The sequence below is a fragment of the Nomascus leucogenys genome, chromosome 4 (genome assembly GCF_006542625.1).
Source record: "Nomascus leucogenys isolate Asia chromosome 4, Asia_NLE_v1, whole genome shotgun sequence".
NCBI classification, from domain to species: domain Eukaryota; kingdom Metazoa; phylum Chordata; class Mammalia; order Primates; family Hylobatidae; genus Nomascus; species Nomascus leucogenys.
This window is the reverse complement of record NC_044384.1, coordinates 55,650,705-55,666,609: the sequence shown is the minus strand read 5'-3', so window position 1 is coordinate 55,666,609 and position 15,905 is coordinate 55,650,705. Positions and strand designations below refer to the sequence as shown.

At 41.1% G+C, this 15,905-nt stretch overlaps 1 protein-coding gene across 5 annotated transcripts in view; it reads right to left on the bottom strand.

Moving 5' to 3' along the window:
• The window catches only part of OSBPL1A (oxysterol binding protein like 1A), a 239,526-nt gene that overhangs the window by 29,725 nt on the left and 193,896 nt on the right, over positions 1-15,905 (bottom strand). For all 5 annotated transcript variants that reach the window (XM_012506331.2, XM_030810631.1, XM_030810633.1 and 2 more), the window contains one exon: positions 4,363-4,438. In XM_012506331.2, the coding sequence (XP_012361785.2) occupies positions 4,363-4,438 (76 nt within the window). The remainder of the gene's footprint in view (positions 1-4,362; positions 4,439-15,905) is intronic.

Sequence of the window (15,905 nt, the reverse complement as noted above, 5' to 3'; positions counted from 1 at the left end):
TAATGGAAGAGAGATGATAGCTGAAGGTATGCACATGGCTTCTGGAACTCAGTTTCACCCCCACAAAAAGGACACGAAGTTAACTGAGTTATCCTATAGGAAGGATAAAATGGAAATACAAGTTAAAGGAGACATGGAAGTATAAGCTTTTCAATGACTAAAGAACAGCTTGCTCATGTATTTCTTTAACAGAATGACAGTGGCAATCAAAACTCGATGGTATGTGGATTCCACTAGCTACCTTTAAAAGAATGATACAACACTTTTCTTTCACTTTAAGTAGTCGGTATTCATGATATGCCAGACCTTTGTCACCTCTTGCAATAATCCAGGACTATTCTATTACTCCAAGACATTTGAACACACACAAGGTCAGCACGCACATGGCCTTGGGCTCAAGTACCTCCTCAAATTTTGTGCTGAGGTCCTGGGGCTGGTTGCCTAAGTCACTGAGCATGAACACCAACGAACTAACCTCTGGCTGAGCTTTGCTGAGAAAGCCGTTGGAGCAAAGGGATGGAGGAGAAGAGGAGGACGGAAACAGGGTACACACAGGACATGAGGCTTTGGGATTAATGAGTCCTGTGACAAAGGGGCAACAAGCAGAAAGAAATAAGCAAAGGCTTCAAATGACTAAGCAGTGTCAGGATTAGTTCTCAGGAGCCGGAGATTTCTTTGTTTGGTAAAAGCTTCAACCACAAAGAGATTTAGCGTTGAATTCCAGTTACGTAAAGTATTCATTTCACATTGTATAATCTGACATTTTGATAACATAATCCTGCCCAAAACAGACTGGGAGAAGAAAAGAAGGATGTCATCAGTATTGGAAATCAAAGTGGCTAAATGCTATTTGGAAAAAGGTAAAGTACAACGTGCAGGTGCGTGGGAGTGCAGGAGATGGGGCAGAGTGAGCCTGGCTGGGGATGGGGCTGCGGACACTGGGGGCCAAGATGACAAATGCATGGAGAAGAACCTCTTCCTTTCTGTCCTAAGACAAAGTGAGACCCAGACCATATCTGGCAGATAAGAATATGTACTGTGAATTTATAAAAGCCACATATTTTGAATAATAATAGCATTACACCATAAAATGATATCATCACAGCATACAAATCCAGGGCATTAATTGTTGTGGAAAAAGATGGGATGGGGACCCTGGTTGAGTGTGGAATTGTGGGGCTGTCACCCGCAGGATGCTCACACCCTGCACTCTGTCCTGGCACGCTCTTCACAACAACAGAGAGCAGGAAGAGCTACGGCTCAGTATCAAATTTCCTCTTCCACTCTTAAGACTTATTAACAAATTAAGAAGCTGGGTAAATGGAGGTAAGAGAAGAGAGATGATAGCCGAAGGTATGCACATGGCTTCTAGAACTCAGTTTCACCCCTACAAAAAGGACATGAAGTGAAGTATTTGGATTAATGTGATAGAATCAGAAACATGCAGGCCGGGCACGGTGGCTCACGCCTGTAATCCCAGCACTTTTGGAAGCCAGGGTGGTTGGATCAACAGAGGTCATGAGTTCAAGACCAGTCTGGCCAACATGGTGAAACCCCGTCTCTGCTAAAAGTACAAAAAATTAGCCAGGCGTGGTGGCGTGCACCTGTAGTCCCAGCTACTCGGGAGGCTGAGGCAGGCAAATCACTTGAACCTGAGAGGCGGAGGCTGCAGTGAGCCGAGATTGCACCACTGCATTCCAGCCTGGGCAATAAAGTGAGACTCTGACTCAAAAAAAAAAAAAAAAAAATAGTGGTAATATTTGTATTTCTCTCTCTAGACTCCTCATTTTTAATCTTTACTGTCGCTTAGTGCTTATACCTTCATTGTGTCTGCTGCCTAAGAGAGAAGGTCCTAGAGCAGACAGTGCCCAAAGAACAATATTTCCAAAAGCTAGGTGATTTCCTTTCAATCCACATTAATAAAAATGTTCTTCCAGAACATTTGTCTCCCATGAACCTCAGCAGAAAGAAGTTTCCAAAAACACGACTTCCCCTGAAGCTCTCTATGCTTTGAATCAATAAGTTCTAGAGATATGATTCTGAACATTCTATGGAACCCTTTCAACCCAAACAGCTCTATGTTTATTTGTTGTATTTTATTTATGATTCAGCATAAGCATTTACTTGTACAAGAAGTTCTGTGCCTAAACATAAAAGTAAAACCACGCTCTAGAGAAACAGAGTATCTTTCAGAACATAGCAGGTGCAATCCAACATAACCTCATCTCCTATCTTTTAAAAGAATGGTTAGTCTCGATTTGGACATAAACTAGACAGATTGCTAGTCACCTTCATGAACAAATTCATAACACCAACACTATAGCTGACACCCAGTGAAACAGGAGAGAGAAGGAGAAAGGAATCAGTCAACAGAAATACAGAAAACTGTATATTCTAAAGTGGCCAAAAAGACTAAACCACATCTGAAATGTTCATACAAACTCCTTTGACCAAATAACCTTACAGTAGAAATACAGTACAAATTCTATAGTAACTCAGAGCAGTGTTTTTCAAATGGTGGGTTTGGTTCATTAACAAGTTGTAAAATAAACTTAATGAGCTGGAATCAACGTTACTTTAATATAACAGAAAATACAATTTGTAGTAATGATGAGCATTCTTTTGTGAAACTGATTTTAATTTTAAGGATGTGCATATATACATATTTGCATACTGGATCACAAAGGTAAACATATTTAACTAAGGGTTTGAAAAATACTGACTCTGCAGAATACAAATAAATACTAATTTTTATCTTGAAATTTTCAGTTCCAAAGAGACAAACGTGTGTAACTGTCATCTTACTGTCTATATACATTTGCTTTGTCCTGTTGAATCCTAATAGAATTGAAATAAAATTAGAGCTCAAGTCTCATTCTCAGCTGTGATTAATGATAATATGAACTATTATTTATTGAGCACAATGTTCAACCAGGAATTGTTCCAGGCATTTTACATAAATTATTTATCTCTCAATACACCTCTAAGGTACAAGCTATTATGATCCTAGTTTTACACTGGATGGAATGCTACTCAGGTAGGAACTGCAACTTGCTCAGGGTCTCACAGCCAGGAAGTGGGAGAGCTGGGATTAGATCCTACATTATCAGGCTATGAAATTTAGATGAATTACTCTCCATGCAGAAGTGAAAAAATATTTGTTTAAAACTAATGTTTATAAAATTTGTTCCTTGGAAATTACATTTAGGAAGTTTCAGATTTCATTATCCACTCAGAGAAGAGAAACATTGGAAAAATGCCAGAGGCCAGGCATCGTGGCTCAGGCCTGTAATCCCAACACTTTGGAAGGCTGAGGTGGGAGGACTGCTTGAGCCCAGGAGTTCGAGACCAGCCTGGGAAACATAGCAAAACTCCTTCTCTACTAAAAATACAAAAAATTAGCCAGGTGTGGCACGACACGCCTGTGGCCCCAGCTACTCAGGAGGCTGAGGTGGGCGGATCAACTGAGCTGGGGAGGTTGAGGCTACAGTGAGCCATGAGGGTACCACTTCACTCCAGTCTGGGTAATGTAATGAGTCCCTGTCTCAAAAAAAGAAACGAAATTAAAAGAAAAAAGAAAGAAAACGAAAAGAAAAATGCCAAAGTGGGCACCTCTGCAGCAGACAGGATTTCAAGCTGCAGAATGAAGTGTACACGAGGTCACTGTACTTCCCAGCACAGGGAAAGTTCTGGAGTACTCCCAGGATACACACTCAATTGCAAAATGTTAAAAGGTAATGTCCAGGCAGATTCTTTCATGCCACATGACTTACGTGTTCAGTGGTCCAAGGTCACACTAGGAAGAGTTATGAGAACTTTACCCAGAATCCTAGCCTGACTGACATCAGGGTGGTGGTGTTGACTACTATCTTCAAGGGAATCCAAGGATTTCTATAAAAGGAAATGCTGCCATCTCCCTGCCTCCCCCCAAATCAGATCCACCTGCACAGATACTAAGCAGAGACATATTCCAAATATTTAATATACCACACTTACAAATTCCAAATACGAAAACTTGCTCTGTGCACAGAAGTGTAAGTGAAATTCTGTTCTCCACTGTGGGGTTGTCTGTTCTGAGAGTTTCTAGGTAAGTCTATGGGGCAATATAAATGTGCTGTGTCAACAGAAACACGGCATTTTCTGTTTGTTTTGTTTTTCATCGAAAATGTACATTAAAGCCATTAGAGCAGCTCAAATTCTTGTCAGAAAAAAGTTGCCTACGGCTTTTCACAATTTATGATTCTCATAGGTTTCCATAAACATGGTCGTGCACCACTTTAATGCAAACTTTTAGGTTCCTTTCTAAAGAATATGCGATTAAACGTATCTGCTTAATATCATATGACAAAACCATCAATTTACCATTCCAATACATTTTCTGAGGATGCTCCAGATACTGAAGTCATTTCTGGAAAACATAGGAGAAGGCAAACTTGTTCTGAAAAAAGAAAAGAAAAACATAAAGTTCATTGTAATGCCATTGTCAGTAGGAGGGAAGAACAGCTTTCATTCACGTGAGAGCTGCAGGCACAGAAAGACACTTTAAAAATGTGTGTCATCACAGACAGGGCTAAGCAGGGCTAATCTAGGCTTGCACCTGTTCACCACTACCTACTTTGGCCCCTGAAAGATTCTGTAGCAAATCAACTGGTCCTCTGTCTTCAGCATTGCTCTGATCTGAACTCAGTCCTCCCAGTCCTTGGGATCCAGCTGTTTGGACCACCTCAGAGATCCACTATCCTTTCATGTTCTGGCACATCTGACCCTGTTGTTGGATTTATGGCACACCTACCATGTTCTGATACTTAATACATTATCATTCTCTAGCTGCTAAATGATGTAAACAAAATGCCATCACAAAGCTTAGATACAGGTTTTTAAGAAATGAAATGGAAAATAGAAAACTTTTATAAAAGCCAAAATATTTTTAAAAAGTAAAAGGCAAAGTATTTAAAAAAAAAAAGTAAAAAGTATTTAGGCCCTGTAACATACATCAGTACTTCCCCAAGGAGACTAACACTGAACAAAATTTAGCAATTCTGGGTAGACTGGAAAACAAATTCACCTCTACAGAAAGAGGATCTTCAAAGCCTCTGTAGGTGTTTGAAAGTAGCCAAGGGCTGACGGCTGCCTGGGGCTGAAGGTCTGTGGCTTGGATAAGCAGCACATCAGAGCCAGGCCTGGTGGGCAGGGAGCCACCCCATTTCCACAGATCAGAAAGGCAGCACCAACAGGAATGAGGGATGTGCAAGAGGTGCCCAGACCAACTTTCCAGAACACTGTTATGAAAGTTTTCCAGTTGCCGGCTGGGCGTGGTGGTTCACACCTGTAATCCCAGCACTTTGGGAGGCCAAGGTGGGCAGATCACCAGAGCTCAGGAGCTTAAGACCAGCCTGGGCAACATGGTGAAACCCATCTCCACTAAAAACACAAAAATCGGCCGCGTGTGGTAGTGCACGCCTGTAATCCCAGCTACTCAGGAGGCTGAGGCAGGAGAATCTCTTGAACCTGGGAGGCAGAGGTTGCAGTGAGCTGAGATCGCGCCCCTGCATTCCAGCCTGGGCGACAGAGCGAGATTCTGTCTCAAAAAATAAAAAATAATAAAATAATAAAAAGTTTTCCAGTTGCCTTCTAAAATACATCCATGTAGCTAAAATATTAAATCTTTTAAAAATTATCTTTTAAAGAGCCTCTAAATTAAACTAATTAATTTGGATTATAGAAGTTAATACAATTTATATTTTTAAGTCAATAATCCATGGTGGAATTCTTCTAGTTTCTTTTTCTTTTTTAGGAACACACACTGCTCATTTGGCAGATCTGCCATCTAACCAATCTGCTGGGTAAGTGGCCACAGATGGTATTTAAATCACATTCCCCACTATCCAAGACTATCAATCTCTGTGACATGAATAATGGATAGCAGGAATAAGAATCCCTGCTATTATCTATGCTTTGCATGTATAATATAGTTTTAGAGATGTATGTAAATTAAATTTTCCATCTATTTTTTTCTTTTCTTTTTTGAGATGGACTTTCGTTCTTGTTGCCCAGGCTGGAGTGCGGTGGTGTGATCTCAGCTCACTGCAACCTCTGCCTCCCGGGTTCAAGCGATTCTCCTGTGTCAGCCTCCCGAGTAGCTGGGATTTCAGGTGCCTGCCACCATGCCCGGCTAATTTTTTGTATTTTTAGTAGAGACGGGGTTTCACCATGTTGGCCAGGTTGGTCTTGAACTCCTGACCTCAGGTGATCCACCTGCCTCGGCCTCCCAAAGTGCTGGGATTACAGGCGTGAGCTACCACGCCTGGCCAAATTTTCCTTCTACTATCTTGGAAAAGTCCATCCAAAGTGTAGCATACATAGAGTTATGAGCTTGAAAGAAGCTTGTGAAGAGGGAATGAGGGCTGTCATTCACCCCCGACAAACGCTGACATTAAATGTATAGACCGTGTGCTACCATTCTAACTAAAGGTAAGAATAGCAGAAAGGCAAGAACAACAAATATCTTGGACGCATAAGATGAGAGACATTCGAGCTTTGTAATTATTCTCGGTTTAGAAAGTGTCAGAGGACTGTCAGCCAAGAGTCCCACCGGGGAATATCCTATACTCATTTTTATGCACAAAACTTTCTGTGATTTTATGAGAATGTAATCATTACTCATTTATAAGGAAGCCAGATTATCTGCAACATTCATTACCTATTCAGAACATAATCAGAAAGCAGAGGGGAAGGGGTTTTGAAAGGTAAACAGCCATTACAGAGCCCATGTTATTTTCTTCTGTAGGACACGCAGAGCCAAGCGCCTTGCCTCACTGAGACCACACTTTGTGCAATAAACTGATGGGAAGCAGCGAGAGAAACACCGGCCCACGAGACACCTACGCAGCACACAAGCCATGGCTTAGTAAATGACCTCTCAGTTGTTGACCACAGTCTAAGTCCATAGCATGACGAGGTTGCCAAGAAGACAGGTGCAATCTCAGACTGCCACAATGGGGCAGCAGCCAGAGCATCCCCGAGGGCAACTTGAGCTGGGATTCAGGCTCAGGTGTCACTGTTGTTTTGGTTTTTTTTTTTTTTTTTTTGAGAGAGGGTCACACTCTGTTGCCCAGGCTGGAGTGCAGTGGCATGATCTCGACTCACTGCAACCTCCACCTCCTGGGTTCAAACGATTCTTCTGCCTCAGCCTCCCGAGTAGCTGGGACTACAGGTACCCGCCACCATGCCTGGCTAATTTTTGTTATCTTTAGTAGAGATGGGGTTTCACCATGTTGGCCAGGCTGGTCTTGAACTCCTTACATCCAGTGATCCACCCACCTCAGCCTCCCACAGTGCTGGTATTACAGGTGTGAGCCACCACACCTGGCCCAGGTGTCACTTTTAAAAGAAACTGGAACACCGCCATGCAAGAGGACTGATGCGAGGCAAGGCAAAGGTGTCTGGAAAACATCTCTTACAGGCAGTGCTAACGGACGTGCAAAGCTAGAGAAACAAAAGCTGGGGGTGTGGCGAACAGTGGGCACGAGGGGGGTCTTGGAATATCGGAGAGAGGGCCTGGGATGGCAGGAGTAATAACATCAATGCCCCCAGCTGCTATGCACTTCGGCCTGCTTCATCTTCCCCCTCCACAGCACTGATCGACGTGACATAAGGTACACTCTCTTGCTGATCCGTTGATGACCTCCTACCCCCAAACAGTATGTAAACTCCATGAGAACTCATATTCTGTCTACTGCTGTGGCCCTGTTGCCTAGGACAATGGCTAGCACCAAGTGGGAGTTTACATTTGTGGCAGAAGCTTTGGAATGTATACGACCTATTAGACATTACCTCTTTTGTAAAGAATTTGGTTTATTCTGTGCTACTCAAGAGAGAAGGACTATTACTGCAGGTGAATGCTTATATTAGGGTGGCTAATATAAAGACCTGTCTCACAATTAATTCAAAAAATAGGAGATGAGAGAGGCCTCTTAAGGAAGGGTTTCAGACAGAGGCTGGAGGATTTCGCCAGTCAGGGCACAGAAAGGCACCCCAGCTCGACCAAGGATACTGCTAAACTCATGCCAGGAACAAGACAGGCTCCACAACAAAGAATTACCCACCCACAATGTCAGCAGCGCCAGGGTCAAGAAATCCAGCCAGAGAAATACAATGAGAGCTTCATGTATAATCTCAAATTCTGTAGTAGCCACATTTTTAAAAGTCAAAACTAATTTTAGTATTTTATTTAACCCAGTATATCCAAAATATTAGCATTTCAACATATAATACATACAAAAAATGATATGTTATACTTTTTTCCATATTGTCTTCAAAATCCAGTGTGTATCCTACACTTTTAGAGCACATCTCAATTAAGCTACTAAACAGTTAACATGAAATCTAGTCTTAACAAAGTTGTTTTTAATGGAAGAACAGTTTCTGCTTCATTTTACAACTTAACTTATGTTAATTAAGTAAAAAATCAGGCCGGGTGCCATGGCTCACGCCTGTAATCCCAGCACTTTGGAAGGTTGAGGTGGGTGGATCACAAGGTCTGGAGTTCGAGACCAGCCTGGCCAAGATGGTGAAACCCTGTTTCTACTAAAAAATACAAAAATTAGCCGGGTGCAGTGGTGGGTGCCTGTAATCCCAGCTACTTGGGAGGCTGAGGCAGGAGAATTACTTGAACCTGGGAAGCAGAGGTTGCAGTGAGCTGAGATTATGCCACTGCACTCCAGCCTGGGCAACAGAGCAAGACTCCGTCTCAAAAAAAAAAAAAAAAAAAAAAAAAATTAAAAAATCAGTTTCTCAGTCGTACTAGCCAGATTTCAAGGGCCCAAAAGCCACACGTGGCTAGTGGCAACTGTACTGGACAGAATGGATCTCTGTGATTACTTCTGAAAACAAAATGGTTGTATTGTTTCAAGAATAGGATGGGGAACAAAAATCTGCCCAATTTTACAAGTCTAAAGTCAAGAACAGACAAAAAACAGTCCACAGTCTAATCATCAAGAAAATGCTAAATCTTCTGCAGTGTTATTTGAAGAAGCAGAGGGAGTAGAGAAATTTAAAAAAAAATTAGGTAGGAGATTCAGTTAAAACAATAATTTGTGTTGAAAAGGATGTGTTTCCATATTTAAAAATTTCACTCTCTCCCAAGAAAAAAAGAAGAGAGAATTCCCGAATGATATTGGATGGCAGTGTTACTCCAGGCAGAAATAAGAACAGATGAGAGCAGCAACCAGAATTTTCAGGCTGAAAGCACAGCTCAGTGATTCTCTCTCCGTGGAGTTTATCTGAGGGTCATTATCCTGCATTCTATGCTTCCTTTTTCTCTTCATACAGAGAGAACACACCCTGTACCAGGGACTGGCAGTGATATGTCCTGGTTCTATTTTCAACCATACAGATGACATTACGACTATCTAGACAACCGCACAATAACTGGTTTTTAAATGAAGAGTCTCACAGTGGTTTTATCTATGTGATGCAAACGGCTCCGCTTGCTAGCACACCATTATTTCCCTGCTACACAGCACTGCAGACAGACCCCAAAGAACTAAATTCATTTAAGAAGTGTTGACCAACAAATGCTGTGCTTGAATCCCCCTTGTTCTGAAAAGTTGTGCAAGGTCAGGAGATCATGATCTCCAAAATCTTTAAATGTTATTTGGATGGCAGAAATTACATGTTATTTGGGCCAGGCACGGTGGCTCATGCCTGTAATCCCAGCACTTTGGGAGGCCGAGGCAGACGGATCACTTGAGGTCAGGAGTTCAAGACCAGCCTGGCCAACATGGTGAAACCCCATCTCTACCAAAAATACAAAAATTAGCTGAGCATGGTGGCACATACATGTAGTCCCAGCTACTCGGGAGGCTGAGGCAGGAGAATCACTTGAACCCAAGAGGCAGAGGTTGCAGGGAGCTGAGGCTGTGCCACTGCACTCCAACAGAGCAAGACTGGGCAACAGCGCAAGACTGGGCAACAGAGCAAGACTCCATTTAAAAAAAAAAAAAAGAAATTGTATGTTATTTGGAAGCTGAGCCTTGCAAATTTACCTAACTGCACAGATCTCCTTTATCTACCTGCTGGACACCGAGCCCACCTCCTGCATCTGCTCCATGGATTGCTAGGTTAGACACTCAACACCGTTTGCTCACAGAAGCCCTCTGAAAAGAAGAACAAGATGATAACACAAAGGTAAGCAAAATTAAGCTTCACCTGGAATTGGCTGCCAGGCGTTTCATGCTTTCCAGGTTTGCCTCCTGATTTTCATGAGACACATGAGCTCTTCTGGGTCTTGTGTATGTGCAGGCATATATTTACTGAGACATCCTTATACTTGGCAGGAGGTGGGGGAGGTGTCATCTCTTTCATGGAGTATATAAAAGAACCATGGAATGGAAACCAGAGCTACAGCGCAAGCTCTTGCTACCGCCCAGCTGCATAACCTGGGGCAAATCTTGCAAGTCGAAGCTACATAGCTGTACAATTCGCCTTCTTCTGGCAGCTAGATCTGCACTAAGGAAAACACCTAGGGCAATTAAAGCTTCTCGGAAACTAAGGTTCAACTTCTTACCTACATGTCGGTTTTAAAGAATTTTTAAAATTATTTGTTATTTTTATAAAGTACCAACATACTAAGATAAAAACACTCATTGTCAGTGGTGACATCATCTGTCCACTAAATTATCTTCTCACTATGTAGGCACTCTTTGTGTATTACAGATATTTCATTCACCACCTGCATTACAGATAACTTATCCCAAGTCTAACATCTGTCGTGTGATTCTGTTTACGGTATGATTTGCTAAACCAAATCTACCTACCTGGGAAGGCTATGTATGTTATTATCATAATCTACATGTGAAACATAAATAGCTATCATTCAGTATTTTCCCAATGAACACAATAAAAACAATTTATTATTAACAGGTATTCCAGAACAAAAGGTAAATTTCTTAATTCACAACATTTGTTATTTTTCCAACGGACAAGAAAAAAGCAATTCATTATTAACAGGTATTCCAGAAAAAAGGGTAAATTTCTTAATTCACAACGCTTGGTAATCTTGACCTTAAATTTTTAGGAATTCAAGTTCTATGCCAAAATCAAAACAATACACATAATTAAAACAATCTTCTTGGGCATATACCAAATGGTAGTAAATACAACTAAATTAGCGGGGGATGGAGTATGTGGTTATTTTTCAAATTAAAAAATAATTACTTTTTTTGGAGACAGAGTTTTGCTCTTTTTGCCCAGGCTGCAATGCAGTGGCGCAATCTTGGCTCACTGCAACCTCCACCTCCTGGGTTCAAGCGATTCTCCTGCTTCAGCCATCCGAGTAGCTGGGGACTACAGGCATGTGCCACCATGTCCGGCTAATTTTGTATTTTTAGTAGAGATGGGGTTTCACCATGCTAGCCAGGCTGGTCTCGAACTCCTGACTGCAGGTGATCCACCCTCCGTGGCCTCCCAAAGTGCTGGGATTACAGGCGTGAGCCACCGTGCTTGGCCAAAATATATTATTATATAACAAAGGAAACAATCTACAGATAACGGAAAAGCTAGACCTCTCCTCCTGCACCCTCCGATACCAACAGTAACAGCACGAGTGCTCCTTTCCACACCCCCTGTTCACACAAACAAGGGTATACAGGTATGTGCATTTTTTAAATTGAAATATTACCCTATAGGTCACATTGCTTTTTCACGAAATATCAAGGACACTCCCCTTCATATCAACAGACACAGGTACATCTTTCTTCGTAATACCTTTAGGCACATGTACACGTATGTAGTTGGCATCTCACACATGCTGGTTTTATTTTTAATGTAGTCTTTCCCCCTTTGTTCTTTTTGCTTGTCACCCCACTCCTCCATCTCCACCACCACTCTACCACCCTATAATCCACGTTAAGAAGCTGGCATCTATTTTTCTGTGCTTTTCCACACGTTCCCAAAGAGCCACATGTAGAGCATGCATGTGTGCACACACAAAGGGGTGTGCTGCCCTTCATATTCCTAATTAGGGTACTAATTATACACACTTCTCTATGGTCTGCTTGTCAATACTGCATGCAGATTTGTTGATGTCAAATGGTATACTAATTATTTTAAGGAATGTATAATATGCCATAAGAATACCATATCTCAAAATACATTTTGTCATTCTCCATGAAAGGCACTTACCATTTCATTCTTTTGCCAAAAGAAACGATGCAACAAAAATATTTCAATATATGATGTATTCTTATTTAAATCTGATGCCTTCATTTTAATGGGGCAGAGCACCGGGGTTAAAATTGCTGGGTCAAGGAGTATCTCTATTTCACATATCCATAGATGTGGCCAGACTGCTTTCGGAGAAGCTTTTAACAATTTCATATCTCACCAGCAGCCTATGAGCACTCTCTTCCCGCCAGCAAGAGTTGGTGTTAACGGATGTTCTTGTCCTTTTAGGTTTTGGGTCTGACTGTGGTAGTGATGCTACCTTGTTATTTTGTTTTTCCTTGACTACTAGTGAGTTAGAACATTTTTCATATGCTTAATGACCATCTGAATTCACAGATGGTCAACTGCCTATTTATATCATCTATACCGCTGGATTTTTTTTGTTATTTAGTAAGAATTTTTTTTTGTACGTGATAGCTATTAATCTTTTGTCACCTAGATTGCACATAGTACCATCTGCAGGTTAACAAAAAACTTTTACAAACAAGTATGTCTCTTTTTTAAAACATAGCTTCTGTGTTTTCTATCTTGGTGAAGGCTTCTCCCACCCTAAAGCTGTTTCTTTTTTTGTTGTTTTTTTAAACATGATGTTCCCATTCTCTAAATGATATATATTTCTCTCTCTCAAGTTCATATCTCTACATAAAGATAGCTAGGTCTCTTTAAGGGGTATGTCCTTGTTTGCTCATTTGGGGCCACTCGAGACTAAGATTCTTGTGCCCTCTACGCCTTTCACAAACAGGGCCTGTGAAGTGGCCCTATTCCCTTTCTCCTAAGACAGAGGAGCTCTCTCTCCAACACTTCTCTTACTCCCAATTCCAGGAATCTTAATAGTCTATATTTTTATTTAGCTTCATTCCAGCTTCTACCTCGGTTCAAAAGACCCTTGATCATTGATTCGTATGTTTCAGGGAAGACAGAAAAAGTTCAGGTGTTTTTTAAAAAGCAACACTTTCACAAATGCTGTGAAATCACAATATCCCCAGGCTAGCTTTAAAGAGTTCTGCTAAGATGAAGTGGATGAATACTAATGGCTAGCATTTAGTGAGAGTTTGCTCCAGTTTAGACTGTTAATCACTTAATGTGCATCACCTCATTTAATCCTCAAAGTAATCTGATTAAGCACTTGTATTAAATAACTTGTCCATGGTCATATATTGAATTAGTAGAATGGATTCTTTAACTCCATAGCCGTCGCTCCTGGCTTTCACAACTCTGCCACTTACTATGTGAACTTGAACATGTAACTAACCTATTCCAAACCTCGGTTTTTCTTAGAAAATGATAATACTAGTGTTTCATATGGCCATGGTGGAGTTCCCAAGAAACAATGCATACAGAGAGTGTTTTTAAAACTTTAGGCCCCATTCATTCTGATCTATAGACTCAATTTAATGGTAATATAACCAGCATTTTAAAAAATGAAATCAAATACATCTGGCAAGGGTAGGTATTGTTAATGAAAATTCTGTCCCAACAATACACATACACCCCATATGTGTGCATTATGTGGTCCAATTTAATTTTATTTTAAATATGGAAATTGGTCAGTGATATAAAACATTCAGTCCAGTGCCTGGTAGGTAGAAAACCTTCAACATGAAGTAGAGATTGAAATTATTGTTATTATTAATAATTTCAGGGAAAACTTTCATCTTCCTGTCTGAGTTGTTAAAGATTTAAAACTACTATTACTTTTTGGATGAAAAATTTACTAATTACAGTTTCAAAAGATGATCTAAAAATGGTTATTTATTGAACAATTTTCATAACTATATTAAGGTTTTCACAGAAAAACAGGAATGAAATTGTTTCTGTTGCCCTGGAGAAAAGCAGAAAATGAAACGGTTTTCACCACTTGTGCTTCCTTCCCCTAGGAAGCCTTTTTTAGTGTTGTTGTTTTGAGACAGAGTCTTGATCTGTCACCCAGGCTGGAATGTAGTGGTGCGATCTCGGCTCACTGCAACCTCCGCCTCTGGGGTTCAAGTGATTCTCCTGCCTCAGCCTCCCGAGTAGCTGGGACTACAGGCATGTGCCACTGTGCCCGGCTAATTTTTGTACTTTTAGTAGAGATGGGGTTTCACCATGTTGGACAGGCTGGTCTCGAACTCCTGACCTCAGATTGTCCTCGCACCTTGGCCTCCCAAAGTGCTGGGATTACAGGTGTGAGCCACCACACCCGGATGGAAGGCTTTATAGCTAGATGGTGAATGCCAGCCAATGGCTCTCACCTGGGACCAGATACAGGTACAAATGGAAGAGATTTTTCAAATTAATCAACTATCCCATCCAAGAGCTTCTGCTTAGGAGGCTGCAGAATGCTAAACAAAGAATCTTTAAGCAAAGACTGTGATTAAGACATAATGAAGCAACTCGGGAGGGACTCTGACTTGGAAATGTCCCTTTCTTTCTTGCCATTTAATAATTCATTGGTATTCTTTGTTTTAATGTCATATGACTGGAGTGAAAGTGCTGGGACAATTCTGTCTAATTAACATTTTTCATTTAATTGAAATGATAAGAGAACATACTAATAAATCCTAAACTTAATTTTACTGTGCCTTAAACATTCCATTGACATGATTAGATGGTATTAAAACTCATTCCCATCCAGATCCGAGGGTGCATCCTCTCCCAATCTACCTTTGGGTGAAGACTTCAAGCATGCTCCTCCATTCAGGCTTCTCTTCTGCACCCAGACTTGGGGAATGATCTCAAACTCAGCCACGATGTCAGCAATGGGATTTTAAAAGCAACTCCAAGGTTCTAATTTAGAACAATGAAATTGGCTAGTTCCGTGCTCAGCTTTAATTTCACAATTCTTTATTTTCCCTACCTTCATTCATTCCCTCTGCTGTTTTTTACATATCTGCCACTCATAGAGTGTAATCCCCCTGCCCTCTGAGACTCTGAGATTAGAGACTATGTCCTATTCTCCTCTGTGACCTTCAGGGTACAGAATATTTTGCATATGACAGGTGCTCAAAGTTTTAAAATAAATGATTTTACCTAATGTCTCAAGTTACGATGGAGCCAAAGAAAGAAAAACAGTGAAAAAATGATATGGATAAGTAAGCAATGAGATATGAAGAACACAACAATCATTTTCTGTCTTGCTCTGTCACTCAGGCTGGAGGCAGTGGTGCCATCTTGGCTCACTGCAAGCTCCGCCTCCCGGGTTCAAGCGATTCTCCTGCCTCAGCCTCCCGAGTAGCTGGGATTACAGGTGCCCACCATCATGCCTGGCTAATTTTTGTATTTTTAGTAGAGACGGGGTTTCGCCATTTTGGCCAGGCTGGTCTCGAACTCCTGACCTCAGGCGATCCGCCCGCCTTGGCCTCCCAAAGTGCTGGGATTACAGGCATGAGCCACCGTGCCCAGCCTCTTATGTCACTTAAGAGACTATTTTCAAAACCAACTTCCTTAACACACTTTTTCACTTGCACTTAACAAATAAGTATTTGTTATTAAGTGTTATGTAGGAATCACAATTTTAGGTAGCAGAATATTGATCTGGATATTTAGAAAAGTGAAAAACAACTTAATTCTTACCTCTGATTCAAGATTAAAGAATGAACTAAAAATCTAAGAAAACTATTCCACAGAGAAACAGATTTCAACACATCTGTAACTACAACACTGACAATCTGTATGTATACATGTATATTGTTATATGTGTG